The sequence below is a fragment of the Tachysurus vachellii genome, chromosome 26, assembly GCF_030014155.1.
Source record: "Tachysurus vachellii isolate PV-2020 chromosome 26, HZAU_Pvac_v1, whole genome shotgun sequence".
Lineage (NCBI taxonomy): Eukaryota > Metazoa > Chordata > Actinopteri > Siluriformes > Bagridae > Tachysurus > Tachysurus vachellii.
Window position 1 is genome coordinate 7,598,415 of NC_083485.1, and position 17,326 is coordinate 7,615,740.

At 37.5% G+C, this 17,326-nt stretch overlaps 2 protein-coding genes across 4 annotated transcripts in view; one reads left to right on the forward strand and one right to left on the reverse strand.

Annotated features, from left to right (window-relative positions):
• Window positions 1-2,022: 2,022 nt before the first annotated feature.
• Window positions 2,023-10,591, forward strand: zmat5 (zinc finger, matrin-type 5). 3 transcript variants are annotated; one of them, XM_060863111.1, is made up of 5 exons: window positions 2,023-2,403; window positions 2,559-2,621; window positions 4,126-4,206; window positions 5,185-5,296; window positions 9,288-10,591. In XM_060863111.1, the coding sequence occupies exons 1-5, from the start codon at window positions 2,277-2,279 to the stop codon at window positions 9,427-9,429; spliced, it is 525 nt and encodes a 174-aa protein (XP_060719094.1). In that variant the 5' UTR covers window positions 2,023-2,276; the 3' UTR covers window positions 9,430-10,591. The 3 variants fall into 3 exon arrangements, with proteins under 3 accessions (XP_060719094.1, XP_060719093.1, XP_060719095.1); XM_060863110.1 differs by lacking the exon at window positions 9,288-10,591 and adding an exon at window positions 6,219-8,193 and having other exon boundaries at window positions 2,025-2,403; XM_060863112.1 differs by lacking the exon at window positions 9,288-10,591 and adding an exon at window positions 6,219-8,193 and having other exon boundaries at window positions 2,026-2,403; window positions 5,188-5,296.
• A 1,796-nt stretch (window positions 10,592-12,387) lies between these two features.
• Window positions 12,388-17,326, reverse strand: part of cabp7b (calcium binding protein 7b) — a 42,629-nt gene continuing 37,690 nt past the window's right edge. The window contains exon 6 of the mRNA XM_060863099.1: window positions 12,388-12,728. Coding sequence (XP_060719082.1) covers window positions 12,601-12,728 — 128 coding nt within the window. The 3' untranslated portion in view covers window positions 12,388-12,600. The remainder of the gene's footprint in view (window positions 12,729-17,326) is intronic.

The following is a 17,326-nucleotide window of genomic DNA, read 5'->3' on the forward strand; positions in this document are numbered from 1 at the left end:
TTTGTGGGGGTTTAATGGTCAGTGGTTGCTAGTAAATGGCCAAAGGAACTGCTTTCCGTGCCTGATAATAACATGTCCACTGCTCTGTTGGAATTATATCCCATAGTGATAGCTTGTATTCTGTGGGGAAAACAATGGTCTAGAAAACTAATTCTGTTTTTTGTGACAATGAGGCAACTGTTAATATTATCAACAAAGGTCGCTCATCAGTTCCGTTTATCAACAGATTCGTCAGGCACCTTACTTGGCTATCTGTCATGGATAACTTAATTTTCGAGCTGTTCACATTCCAGGTTTAAATAATCAAATCGCTGATTCTCTTTCTCGATTTGAATTTCAGAAATTCCACCTCCTGTGTCCGGTTTCAGCGCCAGCCAGCTTGGTCTGACCCTTCAATCTTATTGCATTCAGCAGCCAAGTACTGCCAAGTACTGCCAATTCAGCAGCCAAGTACTGCCAAGCCAATGTGTAGCGGTCTAAATCGACATTAAAAAGGTATTCAGTAACTAATGGGCTTTTTACTAATTCATTAGCTCTAGCTGTATTTCTCTTGCTAACTTTATGTAGGTCTGTTGGTGTTTTATTATTATTATTTATTATTATTATTGTTATTATTATTATTATTATTAATTAATTATTATTATTACTAATAAGATTGGCTTAGTGAAACGCTCGTTTTAATCCTCTGCTGGCTCTTCGGTTTAGCAGGAAGAGCCAGGGATGATTGCCTGGTATAGTCTGTTTGGGGGGGATTTTGTCTTGCTGCTTTTCCCAGTTTTAAATGGGAGTTTGTCCCCAGAAGCTGCTGCTGTTCCCTGACTAGCTTTCATCTAGCTCATGAAAAGGATGGGGAATTCAGAACAGAGCCATACCGCCAAATGTAATTTTAACAAGCTTGCAAATAAAAATTTAAATACGTCGAAAAGAATGGACTTTATTTTGACTCAAGTGGTCCTGACTGAAATGTATGTATAAGACAAATTGGCTTTGTCTTGGAAATGACATACAGTTCCTGCACAGTGTGCACTATGTGATGCTGGTGGAGGAAATGGTTCCTGACTCACTCCTACCAAACACCCAAGTGGCTGAATAATATACAGATCTGGGAGATGTTGACTTTTATTTTCATTTTCATCAAATGTTGGTTGGGCAGCTGTGGTTTATATATTCATTCATTCATTCATCTTCTACCGCTTATCCGAACTACTCTCGGGTCATGGGGAGCCTGTGCCTATCTCAGGCGTCATTGGGCATCAAGGCAGGATACACCCTGGACGGAGTGCCAACTCATCGCAGGGCACACACACACACACACATACACTCATTCATTCATTCACTCACGCAATCACACACTAGGGACAATTTTCCAGAGATGCCAATCAACCTACCATGCATGTCTTTGGACCGGGGGAGGAAACCGGAGTACCCGGAGGAAACCCCCGAGGCACGGGGAGAACATGCAAACTCCACACACACAAGGCGGAGGTGGGAATTGAACACCCAACACTGGAGGTATGAGGCGAACGTGCTGACCACTAAGCCACCGTGCCCCCCTGGTTTATATATAATAATGTATATTTTTGTATGTTTTGTGTGTGTGTGTGTGTGTGTGTGTGTGTGTGTGTGTGTGTGTGTGTGTGTGATATTTTATTAGTTCATTTGTTTGTTAATTTACACAAATATGTTATATACGTTATGTTCTTTTCTGATGTTTTCTGCGAGTTTGTATGTTTGTACATTGATACACTTTTGCAGTGAGTTTATCTGCAAAAGTGTATACTCATATTTGCAGTGAGTATATCTGTACTGTATTGTACTGTTGCTCTGTGTATTTTATCTACAGTATATTTTGTCTGCAATAATTTAAAAGAATCGTAATGCCTTAATCATATAGCATTATAAATAAAAGAACACTTCAGGTTGTTTTAAGTGTACGTGATTATGGCATAGATATCTATGCCTTTATGGACCCAACAGAGGACACCGCCCACAGCATCACGCGGGTATATCGGACATGCGCACTTTGACCTTGATGGCTTGACAAAGTCCGCCCTTCTTTATCAACTAGCTAGCCAACGTTGAACTGTATTGAATTTATTTACTTATTTTTAATATTACCCAGCGAATGTATCTGTTCGTTGATTTCTATTATAACTCATTTAAAGGTAGGGAGCGCTGTAAAGGCGTTTAGAACCCAATGGTGATCATAGATAACTGTTAATAGATCTTTCTGAGAAATTCCACTGCAGAGGTTTCTAAAGTTGGTTTAAAGAGAAATGGGAAAGCGGTATCATTGCGATTACTGTAATCGCAGCTTCCAAGACACACTGCACAACAGAAAGAAACATCTGAATGGCGTCCAGCACCACAGAGCAAAAAAAGCTTGGTTCGACAACTTCCGAGGTAATAAGCATTTCGTCAGTATGTTGGGCTAGCTTCCGAGTTAATAAGCATTTCGTCAGTATGTTGGGCTAGCTTCCGAGGTAATAAGCATTTCGTCAGTGTGTTGGGCAAGGTCGAGATTTTTTTAGCTGTTTCGTCTGATATTTGTGTTTTAGATGCAGTTGCAGTTCTCCAGGACGAGAGAGCAAAACAAGCGTGCAGGAAATTTCTGCAGACAGGTATCGCTTCCGGATCGAGTGACTAGACAGAGACATACTAAAAATCTAAACTGTTAAAATGTCTTATCTTTTCTTTCTTTCTTTCTTTCTTTCTTTCTTTCTTTCTTTCTTTTCTTTTATCTTCACCTTTAATGACTAACAATGTTGAAGTGAAAATCTTTAGGGGGTTTAAAAACAAACAAAGAAAAAAACAGTAACCCATTACACCCACAAGTCTGTACACCCCTTAACAATTAATCTGTTAAATAATTTTTGCTTGCAAAACAGCACTGTGTTTTGTTTTTAAGTAAAAGTCTTTCAACATAGTATCTCTTGATTTTAGTAATATAGAATGCATTTAAATCTATCCATCGTTTTAACGCTCCAGACCAGAAATTGGAATCTTCCACTTGGTTTGGGTTCAGATTGGGCTGTTACTGAGCCATTCCAAAATGTTGATCATCTAAAGACATTCTTTTGTTGACTTGTAGCATTTCCATATTATGGTGCCACCACAATGCTTCATTTTGATGCTTAGGTGATAAGCTAAGGTGATAAGCTGTCTTTTTTGTGTAAAAAAATTTTCCTTTTGACTGTGGTGTCCTGTTTTTCCAAATGTTGTTGATGGCCTTTATTTTGTGACTATGGCACCAGCTTTGAACTTCTGTTGTGGCAATCAAGGAAGAAATTAGTGTGAAATCTATGGTGAGCTTAGAAATTATGCTGATTGATAAATTGCTCAAAATGATAAATTGCCCTGGTTACATAAAACCAACCTGACTTTCCACAGTTGTAGAAAGGAAATTATTTTTTATCAGACATTTCAGTGTCATCCACTTGAGTCTGGTTCCTCTCAAGGTTTCCTCCTTATATCATCTCAGGGAGATTTTAGTTGCCATTATTACCTTATGCTTTAAGACAATGTCCATTGTTAAAAGTACTATACTAATAATATTGAATTTAATATATTGTAGTATAACAGGGCTAATGCTTTGGAAATACTTTTGTACCTTTGTCTTGACCAATATATTTCACTACTGAAAACCTGTACAAAGTTTGTAAGTTCTTTACAGGCCATGGATTCAGTAGTCATATGAAACCAAGTTTGTAAAAAATATGTTGGGAATAACTGACCATTATTTGGAGTTAATCAGAATTACCTAATTGATGAACACAAGTTTGAATGTGATTCAATACCCTTAATTATAAAATGGTGTGCCCATTCTGTGCAACCGGGTTATTGAAAGTTTTAGCTTTTATTTTAGTATTATTATTTGTTTTTACTTTAATATAGTATAGCAACCAATACAATTTAAGGTTGGAAAGTGCTGATTTATGTTTGTTCAAAACCTTTTTATATCAAACAGCTTGCAAATTTAGCAGGCATATGGATTTTTTTCCAGGGTTGTTTACAAAACAAAGTCTTGGCTGATTACCTTTGGGGTTAAGGTGGTGGGAGGAATTGTGTTATCACTGTACTATATTTTGTGTTTGACTGCATTCTGAAAATAGTCCTCACTTTCAGGTCAGTGTGTATTTGGCCCCAGCTGCCGGTACTCACATATGTCTGAACAGGATATGAAGAATTTGGAGCAACATATTAATGGTAAGATCCTTTATATATTGACCATCATGTGCTTTTTCAACATACATTTCCAGATTTAGTCCCTCTGAATTTATAATAACCTCCATTCTTCTGGAAATTCTTTCCACTACATTTGTAATATAGCTGTGGCGATTTCACTGCTCAGCCAGCCACTAAAGCATTAACAAAGTCCAATACTGTTGGGCAAGAAAGCCTGGCACCTTGATCCAGTTCACCCCAAAAGTGAAAAGTAGAGTTGAGAACGGGGCTCTGTGCTGGCCACATCTTTCACATCAATCTTGGCAGAACATGTCTTTATAAACCTTCTTTGTACACAGGGTGTGGTCATGCATATGTTAAGCCTTTTATTTCAAGTGGAGGAGACCAATATTATAGTATAATTCACGCTCAACATTCTTAGTCTATACAATTTTGGCATCTATACTAAGGCTTTGGTATCTGCCACTCAGTAGCTTCTGCCTGATTAAGTCCTTCTGCCAGCACACATTCCTAGTCCACAAGATTTGTCATTGCAAAAAGAATGAAACTAACCAACCGGAGTCTTTAACTCATTTAGTGAAGTTGGCAGGTCATGAATAAATTAGTAATTGGCCCAGATGGTTATCCAGCTTGGATGTAAGCTTGGTGTATTGATTTATAGCATGTCACACAGGCTTGCATGTAAGCTGAGTTCTGTATGTGACTTCAAACTGAGAAATAAATTGATAAAAATTTAGTGGTGGTCTGGGACAGAGCCCAGCATAACCATATAAAAAATATAAATCACACTGAATAATAGAATTCTGCACTGCTAGGCTACCCACCAATTTAAGTATTTGATAAAGCCCACACAAGATTGAATTCACAAGACATTTTTTGCTAAAAACAAATGCATAGTAAATGTGCAGGACAAATGCATAGTAAATGTGCAGGGCAGAACTTCTATTTTCTTTAAAACTTGAACTAGAACAATAAATAAGCAGTCCCTCAATGTGTTAGCAGAAGAAAAACTGCACGAGGTGGACTTGGACCAAGAGGAACCCTCCATTAAACCTTCACTAGAGGAGTGGCTTTCCAGGAGAGAGAAAAGGGCAGCATTGTCATCAGGAAGGTTTGTATAGAATCCCTAGAAAAGCATGATTTTTTGTCATGTCTAAAAATGTCAATGTAAAAATGTGGTTTAACTAATTTAAGCCAATTTTATGGAAATATACGCATTTTAATTGTTATAGCTTATGAGCTAGTACTTTGCTACGTTTTCCTGTGATTTGTATTACACATGGCACTATTCTTAGAGCTGATTTCCAACATTTTAGAATTAAACTTCAGGGTTTCCCGCAGAAAATTTGTTAGTTAAGGTGGTAGGGTATGCTAGGGGCGGGGCGGCGCTTCTTTGTGAGATAGACCACAGACTCTGTACTACATTTAACAATTATTTATTTAACACTAAATATAAAATTGAAATAACAAGAGTGCAAAACAACATTAAAAATTTTGCGGACACGTGTTTTATCAACTGGCTAGTTATCCTCCAGACAGTGACGGACCACATCTTTCTCTCATTTCGGCCGTGTGGTGCGCGTGCCTGCTCGCAGTGTAAAGCGCGTCCGCACTATTCTCCGAGATGCACTTGACAGCCTTTTGTGCAGCGGAATTTAATTTTTTTGGACGACTTAGTTAAGGCAGTAGGGTTTCCTGAACTTTTAACATCCCTGTGTTATGAATTAATTAATAAAATTAACACAATTGTTGAACCCCCAGCAGAGCAGAGTTTACTTTGCAAATTACAAATTAAGTAGTTTTAGCCACTCAATTTAGCCATAGTTGTTATGAGTCAGAACGCACAACAACAAACTGGGTGTCACATAATCACAATACACATTTACAGTTATGTTGAAAATTTGATCAATTAAAACTCAACTTTTTACCTTTATGAATCAGTTCATATCTGATTTCAACCACACTCAGTTTCAGCATAGGTGAATTGCATCTGTTTGGGCTTCCATAATATGACCTGGGTCTTTGTGTTTTAGTGTATTAAAACTGGAAGAAGAAACTGAAGTTAAATGTACTGAAGTTCCAACGTTTCTGCTTTCCATGCCAGATCTTCCTCCATCACTTCTTCCCCTGCATGCTGAAGGATGGAGAGGCAAAGTCCATAATGACTGGGGTTGAAATAAACTTTGTGTGCAAAATACAGTCGTTTAACACTGTATGACCATAGATTTGTGGACACTTGAATATCATATCACACCCCAATTCATTGAAAACACACACACTTGCACACACACATAGTAGACTGGAATTTGTTAGTCTACAGGCACAATAGAGGCTGAATAAAACAAAACACAAATTCAGTCACCAATTCAGTCAGTAAAAACATAAAAACAACCGATGAACACCACTAATTTAATTCAATTGCTCACATGATATCTAGCACATTTTAGCACACTAGTTCTAACATTATTGGTATATTCTTATATAGTATATATACAATACAGCTTACATACACAACATGTAAATTGTATAACAATACTTTCATATTATTTTGTTATTCTTGATATTTTGTTAATTTAAAGGTAGGGTCTCCGATTTTTGAGAAATGCTTCAGAAAACAGTCGGGCCGAGTACTAAACAAAAAACAAAAAAACATGTAGCCAATGAGCAGAAAGGGGCGGGTCTTGTCAATATGCGGCGGAGAGAGTGTTCAGTGCGCATGTGTGACATTAGCAGAAAGCGGTTTTAACATTGACATGGAGGATAAAAACAAGAAAGAATGCGAAAAAAGGCTTACGATAAGGAAAGAAGTAGGACCCGTGTTAATATAGGATCAGCTTTCCAGCGCTGGAGAGAACTGAAGGAGCGGGAAGTTGGCCGCATATTCACAGATTGGAGTTTCCTGAGTCAATAACTCCTGAGCTAAACACTGTTACTACACAAATAACACCTTTTCTATCGTAATGTAGAGAGGCAGTTACAACCGTGTTTTGCTAGTAACAGCATTTAGCTCAGGAGTTATTGACCCGGGAAACTCCAATCTGTGAATATGCGGCTAACTTTACTTAAGACGCCAAGGTTGTTTTTTTCCTTCTCGATAGGTGAGTAACGTTGGTTTTGCCTTGTTTCACAGAACTAATATATGCCGTCCTTTGCATGATTATGCTTGTGTGTCATTTTTGCTTGTTTGTTTATCTGCAATCGTATTGTTCTTCCCTTCAGCTATGATAGACACATTTCTTTCCATTATTTGCCTGGGTTACGTATGTATGTGTGGGTGGAGCTATCAATACAGGGGTGGGACCCATTTGGGTTAGATGCGTGTTTGTTTTGGTGATTTTATGTCAACATTGGATTTCAAAAATCGGAAACCCCACCTTTAAACATGCTTAAAAATTAAATATATATAAACCTTGATTGTACTTGCAGCTAAAAAATACAGTTTAAAAAGTGTGAACAGATTTTTCAGTCACTGCATGATTTATTAGCTAAAGATTTACTTCATCTGTCTCACTTGTAAATATATGCATGTTACATAATACTGCTCAAACTGATGAGTAAAAACACTATTATTGCTGTCAAATTATGTTTTTGATGTCCTGATAACTTTTTTTTATGAAGTTTAGTCAATAAAATAACATCATCATAATCTCATCAGTGTGTGGAGAACATCATATGGGATTCGTGGATCACTAACTTGGCTGATTTGGTTTAATTAGCACAAAGTGAAAAGACCTATTGTTTGTACTACAAATGTCAGAGTCCTTAATTAATACCAGCATACCTTGTGAATGGTGTAAAAAAATTGTAATAATTGAATTAAATATTGCATCATAGTTATTACAACCAGGAATCTTAATGCTAATATTTAATTTCATTGAAATTTCAAATGTAAAAAATGTACAGGTTGAAAGGTTTGTATAGAATCCATAGAAAAGCATAATTTTTTGTCATGTCTGAAAATGTCAATGTAAAATTGTGGTTTAACTAATAAAGCCAATTTTGAGAAAACGTACGCATTTTAATTTTGTTCTAGCTTTTTATAAGCTAGTACTTTGCTATGGTAAGTATCCAATCAGGTTTTTGAGATTCAGATTGTATCTAATTTGGCACCTTTAACTATGCAAGCATGATGATGGATGATATATAATAGGCAGTGGTAGCTCACAGGGTAAAGAAAGGTTAAGCTGATCATTAAGTTTAAATTGCAAGACAAATTAATTTGGATAAAAGCATTAACGATGTCAAAACAGTACACAATTTAGCGGTAGCATTTATAATTTGAACTTTTTCAGTACAAGAGACACCTTAAATTTTTTTTATTAATGAATGGCATCATTTTGCACAAATGTTTGCAAGTTAGTTCATTTAGGTTAAAATGCTATAAATAGTTGTTTTTTATTCTTCCTTAGTTTCTCTGTCTTGACATCAATAATTAACAAAATGCAGCTCGTTTTCCTGTGATTTGTATTACACATGGCATTATTCTCAGAGCCACTTTTCAACATTTTAGAATTAAACTTTTAACATCCCTGTGTTATGAATTAATTAATAAAATTAACACAATTGTTGAACCCCCAGCAGAGCAGAGTTTACTTTGAAAATTACAAATTAAGTAGTTTTAGCCACTCAATATTGCCATAGTTGTTATGAGTCAGAACGCACAACAACAAACTGGGTGTCACTTTATCACAATACACATTTACAGTTATGTTGAAAATCTGACCAATTAAAACTCAATTTTTTACCTTTATGAATCAGGTATGAACTGATAGAATGTAAAAAATGTTTTTGCTGTTCAGTGTGATTCAGAAGTCAAATTGGCTTCACTCACATTAGTGGTAGTCATGACATGGTATTCGGAAGGCTTGTTAACATGCATTCTATCTGATTAAAATGTATAAATGCGTATACAGGTATTTGTTTCCTTATTTGTTTGTTTACCTATAGGAACCACGGATGTAAAACCATTATCATTTAAGTTCATTTTATTGGATACATGATGTATAAGCATGACATGTATTTCAACCACACTTAGTTTCAGCATAGGTGATTTGCATCTGTTTGGGCTTCCATAACATGACCTGGGTCTTTTTGTGTTTTAGTGTATTAAAACTGGAAGAAGAAACTGAAGTTAAAGATACTGAAGTTCCAACGTTTCTGCTTTCCATGCCAGATCTTCCTCCATCACTTCTTCTCCTGCATGCTGAAGGATGGAGAGGCAAAGTCCATAATGACTGGGGCTGAAATAATCTTTGTGTGCAAAATACAGTCATTTAACACTGTATGACCATAGATTTGTGGAAACTTGACCATCATATCACACCCCAATTCATTGAAAACATACACACGTGCACACACACATAGTAGACTGGAATTTCTTACAGTCTACAGGCACACTAGAGACTGAATAGAACAAAACACAAATTCAGTCACCAATTCAGTCAGTAAAAACATAAAAACAACCGATGAACACCACTAATTTAATTCAATTGCTCACATGATATCTAGCACATTTTAGCACACTATAGTTCTAACATTATTGGTATATTCTTATATAGTGTATATACACAATACAGTTTACATACACAACATTTCATATTATTTTATTATTCTTGGTGACCAGATGGTGATATTTTGTTAAAGATGCTAAAAAATTAAATATGTATAAATCTTGATTGCACTTGCAGCTAAAAAAATATAGTTTAAACAAAACTATTTTAAGTGTAAACAAAATTTTCAGTCACTGCATGATTTATTAGCTAAAGATTTACTTCACCTGTCTCATTGTATAATTTATATATGCATGTTACATAATATTGCTCAAACTGGTGAGTAAAAACACTATTATTGCTGTCAAATTCTGTTTTTGATGTCCTGATAACTTTTTTGTAAAGTTTATTAAATATAGATATATTTTACAGTAATGTCATGTAAGAAATGTCTTCCCCAAAACAAAATTAGTGTTTTGGAATAGACCTACCAGAGTCCAGGTCTAAATCCAATACAAGAATTCTGCTGGGTGACCTGAAGAGGGCTGTGCATAGGGGATTCCCAGTTAGAATGTCTTTGCAAAGAAGAATGGCAAAATATATTCAAATCAAGATGTGCCAATATCACTGACCCTTATGCCAAAATATTGAATGTCATGATAAAATCTAAAGGTTCTAACTCATTATTAGTTTAGGGGTGTGCACACTTATGCAGACAGGGTATTGTAGTTATTATAGAAAAGGCTCTGATGTTATTTAGTGTTTACAATTTTTAACATTACCAATCCTTCCATTTTAACAGGAGTATTTAGATTTCACCTATGATACAGATCATAAATACTGTTTTATTGTATACTGCATTATAAAACAGTTCAACAAGAATGCATTATGTATTAATAATAAAGAAGTAAACTGTATTATGCCTGGCTTCACAACCTTTCTCTTTTGTCTTAATAATCATCAAAAACATCATGGCAACAAAATTATTAATAACATCACAATTTCACGGTTCGTATGTATTTTCTGTACTTATGCTACATCCACTGATCTTTACAAACTCAGATATTAGATTATTTTAGGAAATGTTTCAATAAGTCATAAAATCCCAAATGTAAACACAATTTGACTTCATCCAGTTCATTTATATTAGTCTGGCATGATTCTGAAATGTTTCTTGAGACAAACAAAATTGACAGGTTAAACATAAACAAAAACATCTGAATTTAGTACATTTTAATGTTCTTTTTACTATAAATATTTAGTCTAGTTGAATCAGCAACTCAAGTGCGATGTATTTCTATTTACATTTAACTAAATATTAATGAATTATGTATAATATAAAGCAGTGTTTCCTAATATATTGTAGAATTTCAACAATTTAATTATTTAATGCTAAGTATTGTAAAACATCATCACAACACAAAACATTCAAATTCATTATTTTAAATTACAATCAATGATTTATAATATATTTAAAATGGAATGTTTTCCCCTTATACTATATGTTGCTTGTAATGTGCTTTTAACCTTTCATGTGTAGCATAAATGTTAGACATGAAAATAAGAAACCTTAGAATCTACACTGGAGAAATTATTTTGTTAAAATAATACTGCATATGTAAGAATGTGATGCATTGTGAAGGCCCCAATTCATATTTTAAACCAGAAGAGGGTAATATCAATAACAATTTGTGTAACAACTGCTTGTTTGCAGTTCATAGCAAAACCTAAAAACTTCAGTGTTCAACAATTGCAATTAGATCAGAAACACACACCCATGGGAAAAACTGACATGGGTGCAACCAGTCAGATCAGGTCTATCTGTCCTCTGAATTTCTAGTTCCACTGTGAAGACCATCTTCTCTGGCCCTTAACTCTTAACTCTCCCTATGGAAGAGTTTTCATAGTCTCCAGCCTTAGGCCAAAGACCTGTTGCTACTGTAAAAATGCATATATACGGAAACAGTACATATGATCTTCTCGTGTATTTTATATTAATCATGTAACATTTGCACTCTAAATGTTATGCAAAGAGAGGTTTACATTTCTGTGGCCCTCACTGGAACCAGAAGCCTCCTCACATCCGAAGATCCCTTCAAATTCATTGTCTCTAATTATGATTAACACCTGTTTAATGTCATTTGATTTTTGTGTTCTTTTTAACATATACATATTTGCATGGTTCTGTTTAAGTTTACATTTGATTTTGGAACTGAGCATCTATTTATGTAGAAACTCTGAGCCATTAATTGTTTTTGTTTTTTTATAGTTGATTTCTATATACATCATTTTATAATGTTTAGTATGTATTTTGTATTTGCTGGTTTTATCCCCTGGCTTATTTTAAAATAGATGGATCCTTCCTTGCTAACCTTGCCTGCCAGTAAAATGACCTCAATGACCAGGGTTTTTGGAAAAGCTGTCAGAGATTCCACAAATCCATGAAAATCCATGTGTTTCTCTTTCATGAGTTGTACAAATATTATATCAAGGATGTACAAATATTATATCTGTATTTAATATGAGTATAACTATGGGATATGGTTGCTCAGTGGTTAAGGTGTTGGACTGCTGATCAGAAGGTCATGGGTTTGAACTCCAGGTCCACCAAGCTGCCACTGCTGGGCCCCTGAGCCAAGCCCTTAACCCTCAATTGCTTATTTGTTTAAATTGAAATAAAAACGTATGTCACCCTGGATAAGGGTGTCTGGTAAATGTAGTAAAACATTATTAATATTCACAAATAAATGACACAAAATAAAGGCCTAAAGGTTATATAAAGCTTACAGTTATCCTTGGATCTCTACTTTATACACCAGTGTCAGTATGTTAGCTACAAATACTAACATAGGGAAACATAAAAATGGATATTTTAAATTTAATGAGTAAAAGGGGAGAAGATGGGCACAAAGATGGGGTGGTTGACTCACTTCATCCCTCTTCGGAGCATCTGATTGGCGGCAATAAGCATGACGCTGATGATGAATGCAATGGCAAAGGCACAAATCAAGCTCTTTCTTACACATGTGTGCTTGACTTGTTGCATGGGGCTTGCTATGAGGAGAGAGAGAGAGAGAGAGAGAGAGAGAGAGAGAGAGAGAGAGAGAGAGAGAGAGAGAGAGAGAGAGAGAGAGAGACCTCAAATATTTAAAATCTATGCATTTTTTTAAACAGACACATTTTATATACACCAATCAGCCCAATTCTTTAGACCATAATATTGCCTTATATAACTGCCTAATATTGTGTAGGTCCCCCTTGAGATGCCACTAACTCTGACCTCCATGACTAATATACCACATCTTAACTGCACCCCTTGCTTGCCATTCTAACAAGATAATCAATGTTATTCACTTCACCTTTCAGTGGTTTAATGTTGTGTCTGTTATGGTATTTAAAATCGTTTTTGTAGTCATTTTTGTTATGTAAACAGATAATTTTCCACCTTTTATGTAATTTATATGTCAACCAACAATTAAATTCTATTTGTATAGTGCTTTAAATAATGGACATTTTCACAAAGCAGATTCTTGAAATACAGAATTTATTAAACAGGCTTGACGCTCTTCTGGATCATCTCGTGGCCAAGCCCAAGGTCAGCATCCTCCTCAGAGGATTTTAAGTAAGGACTTAGTAATGGACTAAGAGCCATTAAAAAACCCTCCTGACCCCACCTTAGAAATCGTTTCGCTTCCTTGCTACACTAAGGATGTCACACTGCTTCCCTGCCCTGCTGGGGATGTCGCTCCAATTTCTTGGGATTTTGCTACACCTCCTTGCTCCATGAAGTATGCTGCTCTGCTCCCCTGCCATGTGGAGGATGTCCCGGCCTTGCCCTACTAAAATTGTCGCTCTGCCTCTGACAATGGGATCTATATGTCAAAAGTTATTGATCAGGAGAGGGGTACAAAAAAAATTCTAAAAGATTAGCTGTATGATAGAAAACCACGTAGGCCAAAGTAGAGAATAGAGCATAAGAAGAAATCTTATCAGGGAGGCTGCCAAGGAACCTTGGTAACCTGAAACATGAAAAGTGATGCAAGGATTTGAAAGTTGCTGAAGGAATCTAGCAAGTACTGGTAACAAACTGCATGTGAGAACCATCTAATTGTTCACATTTCTACGCAATGGAGTTTTTGTAGATTGGCCCACAGGAAGACTCAAATTCTGAGAGTCTGAAAGAAAAGGGTGCTACATACTGTGCCACAAACAAATCCAATGCTTAACCAAGTATCTTATTGAAGTGGGGATTGGCCTTCCGAGGTAAACTTTGGTCAGGAGCAATACAAAGAGTGGAAAACCAATGGTCCCCTTACAATGGGTTTGTACCTAGTGCTGGAGGATTGCAATTAATTTTGTTTAAAGCAAGTAGCACAGAAAAGCCAGAGAAACTATAAGAGACAAGCTCCAAGAGTTTTTGTATGATGCATCAAGAAAACTTAGGGGTTTTTACCAGTTTAGTGGCTTAATCTCATTATTGCTCTTGAGAAAAAGATCTCATGACTGAACATTTGAACAACTTCTGAGCTATCCAAAGATGGCAGCATGGCAGTAGCACGCAGCGGCCTCTCCGGATTCAATTCGGTGCTATTTACGTATTTTTACGTTTTTATTTACGGTTCTTAGCCCGACCATTGCTACTACATGGATGCCAGAGACAGCGGTGTTCAGGTATACAACCACCAGGACCTAATAAAGTACAGAAATCGTGTAACAACCAACCTGCTGTTCTGGATAGGCTACGTGACCTCGACAATAAACTAATTCATTTAGAGCCGACAGAAATGCAGCTCTGTGCGGTAAGACTCGCGGTGGTGGTGTGTGTGTTTATATCAACACGGAATGGTGCAAGAACTCTGTGCTTGTTTCTACTTACTGCTCATCGTCAGTGGAGTTTATTTACCACGAGAATTTACTACTGTTTTCATTGTCGGAAAACATCCTAGTGCTAATGCTAAAGAGGCGCTACAGTAAGTGAGCTATACGGAGCTATAAGTGCTATACGGAGCTCCCAGACACGCTGAATGACTTCTACGCTCGGTTCAAGGTACAGAACAACGTAACGTCAAGGAAGACCATCCCACCCCCTGACAACCAGGTACTCTGATTATCCACGGCCGACGTGAGGAGATCTCTATGCAGAGTTAACCCATGAAAGGCTGATGGTCCAGACAACATTCCTGGCAGGGTGCTCAGAGAATGTGCAGAACAGCTAGCGGATGTCTTTACGGACATCTTCAACATTTCACTGAGCAGCGCCGTTGTTCCTACATGCCTCAAGACTACCACCATTGTCCCCATCCCAAAGAAGTCTACAGTGTCCTGCCTCAATGACTATCGACCCGTCGCACTCACATCCACAATTATGAAGTGCTTCGAGAAGCTCATCATGAGGCACATCAAGACCCAGTTACCACCCTCACTGGACCCCCTAACAGTTCGCGTATCGTCCAAACCGCTCCACAGATGATGCCATTGCCACAGCCCTCCATTTAGCCCTCACCCATCTGGACAATAAAGACACCTATGTCTTTCATTCAACACAATCATCCCTCAGCACCTGATTGGGAAGCTGAGCCTGCTGGGACTAAACACCTCCCTCTACAACTGGATCCTGGACTTTCTGACTGGGAGACCTCAGTCAGTCCGGATCGGGAATAGCATCCCCAACACCACTACACTGAACACTGGAGCTCCTCAAGGCTGCGTGCTGTCCACTGCTGTTCACTCCAGGGTTTCTGCAGGGTTTAATCAGTCAAATTTAAGACTTTTTAAGACTTTTTTATGACCATTATGATTTGAATTTATGACCTAAACGAATTACGATAAATAACTTCAGTCATTAAAATTCCTTTCAAAAGTCTTTATTATTGACTTTCATTGAAAGTAACAAGTTTTATTATTTAAAGAGTAATTCTATTATTATAGTATTCAACACCCACAGGACCTCCGCTTTCAGTGTGGAGGTTTATCCGAAACCACTGTGTGTGGCACTGGATGCAACAGAAACGGAATCCCGCGCTGTACTTGACCGGGCAACGTTAGTGACGGAGCCGAACAAAACTGACGGATCGCCTGCACCCGCTGCAGGCCTTTTACAGCAACGATAAGCTTTTCCGACTTTGCATGCGACTTCAAGGCTTTTATGCCTAAACTAGACAGCTCCAACGTCTTCTTACACAGAGTGCAATAGGCTTGATACCGATTGTTAGCGACGGGCTTGAGCCAGCTACTAAACGCACCGTCTTCGAACCACAGATCGTTTCACGTTTCTGTGAAAGTCCTTCCGACAAATACAGATGCTGCCGCATGGACCTTGTAGTTCTGGAACGCTGTGATACCAGTGTGATACCACCCAGATTCCTCATACAGAACTACAACAGGCGAAACAAATGAATGCCATTGCCGCCGCGAGCACATTTTGATTGAGGAACAAATTAATAGATGAGCATATCAATTTAAGACGTGGCTAAATGTTTTTTATGACCTTGTATGGAAAATCCGGACGTTTTTTTATGTCTTTTTATGGCCTTAAATTCTTATTGCTAAATTTATGACTTTTTATGACCCCGTGGAAACCCTGTCACTCTGCTGACTCACGACTGTGCAGCAACGCACAGATGAAACCATATCCTAAAGTTCGCCGATGACACGACTGTGGTGGGTCTCATCAGCAAGAATGATGAGTCAACATACAGAGAGGAGGTGCAACAGCTAAGTACCTGGTGTAGAACCAACAACCTGTCTCTGAATGTTGATAAAACTAAAGAGATGGTTGTGGACTTCAGAAGAGCACAGAGCGACCACTCTCCACTGAACATCGACGGATCATCGGTAGAGATCGTCAAGAGCACCAAATTTCTTGGTGTTCATCTAGCGGAGAACCTCACCTGGTCACTCAACACCAGCTCCATCACCAAGAAATCCCAGCAGCGTCTCTACTTCCTACGAAGGCTGAGAAAGGCACATCCCAGAGCATTCTGAGCAGCTGCATTACTGTCTGGTTTGGGAACTGCACCATCTCGGATCGCAAGACCCTGCAGGAGATAGTGAGGACAGCTTAGAAGATCATTGGAGTCTCTCTTCCCTCTATCATGGACAATTACACCACACGCTGCATCTGCAAAGCTAACAGCATTGTGGATGACCCCACACACCCTCACACACACTCTTCACCCTCCTGCCCTCTGGAAAAAGGTACAGAAGCATTCGGGCCCTCACAACCAGTCTGTGTAACAGTTTCTTCCCACAAGCCATCAGACTCCTTAATAACTGAACTAAACTGTACTGAGCACAACATACACACACATCATCTGTATGGACTGCACAGACCTACACCACATACACACAATTCTAATATACATCTATCAACTTGTTTACATGTTGCTTACATTCAACAAACTGTTTACATGCTTACTGTTTACATACAGTACTGTTTACATGCTGTTTTGCACACTTTTTTACTTTTTTGCTCTTTGCACACACTGTCTAACATTTCAGTCATTTTGCTCATACTGTACAATATTTCAGTTGTTGCTGTTTTTGCACAATCTTATACACTATCTCAGGGACCTGCTGCTAAGAAACTGTGTTCATTCTAATATTACTGCACGCAATATTGTCTGAACTTACAGAATTTACATATAGTATTG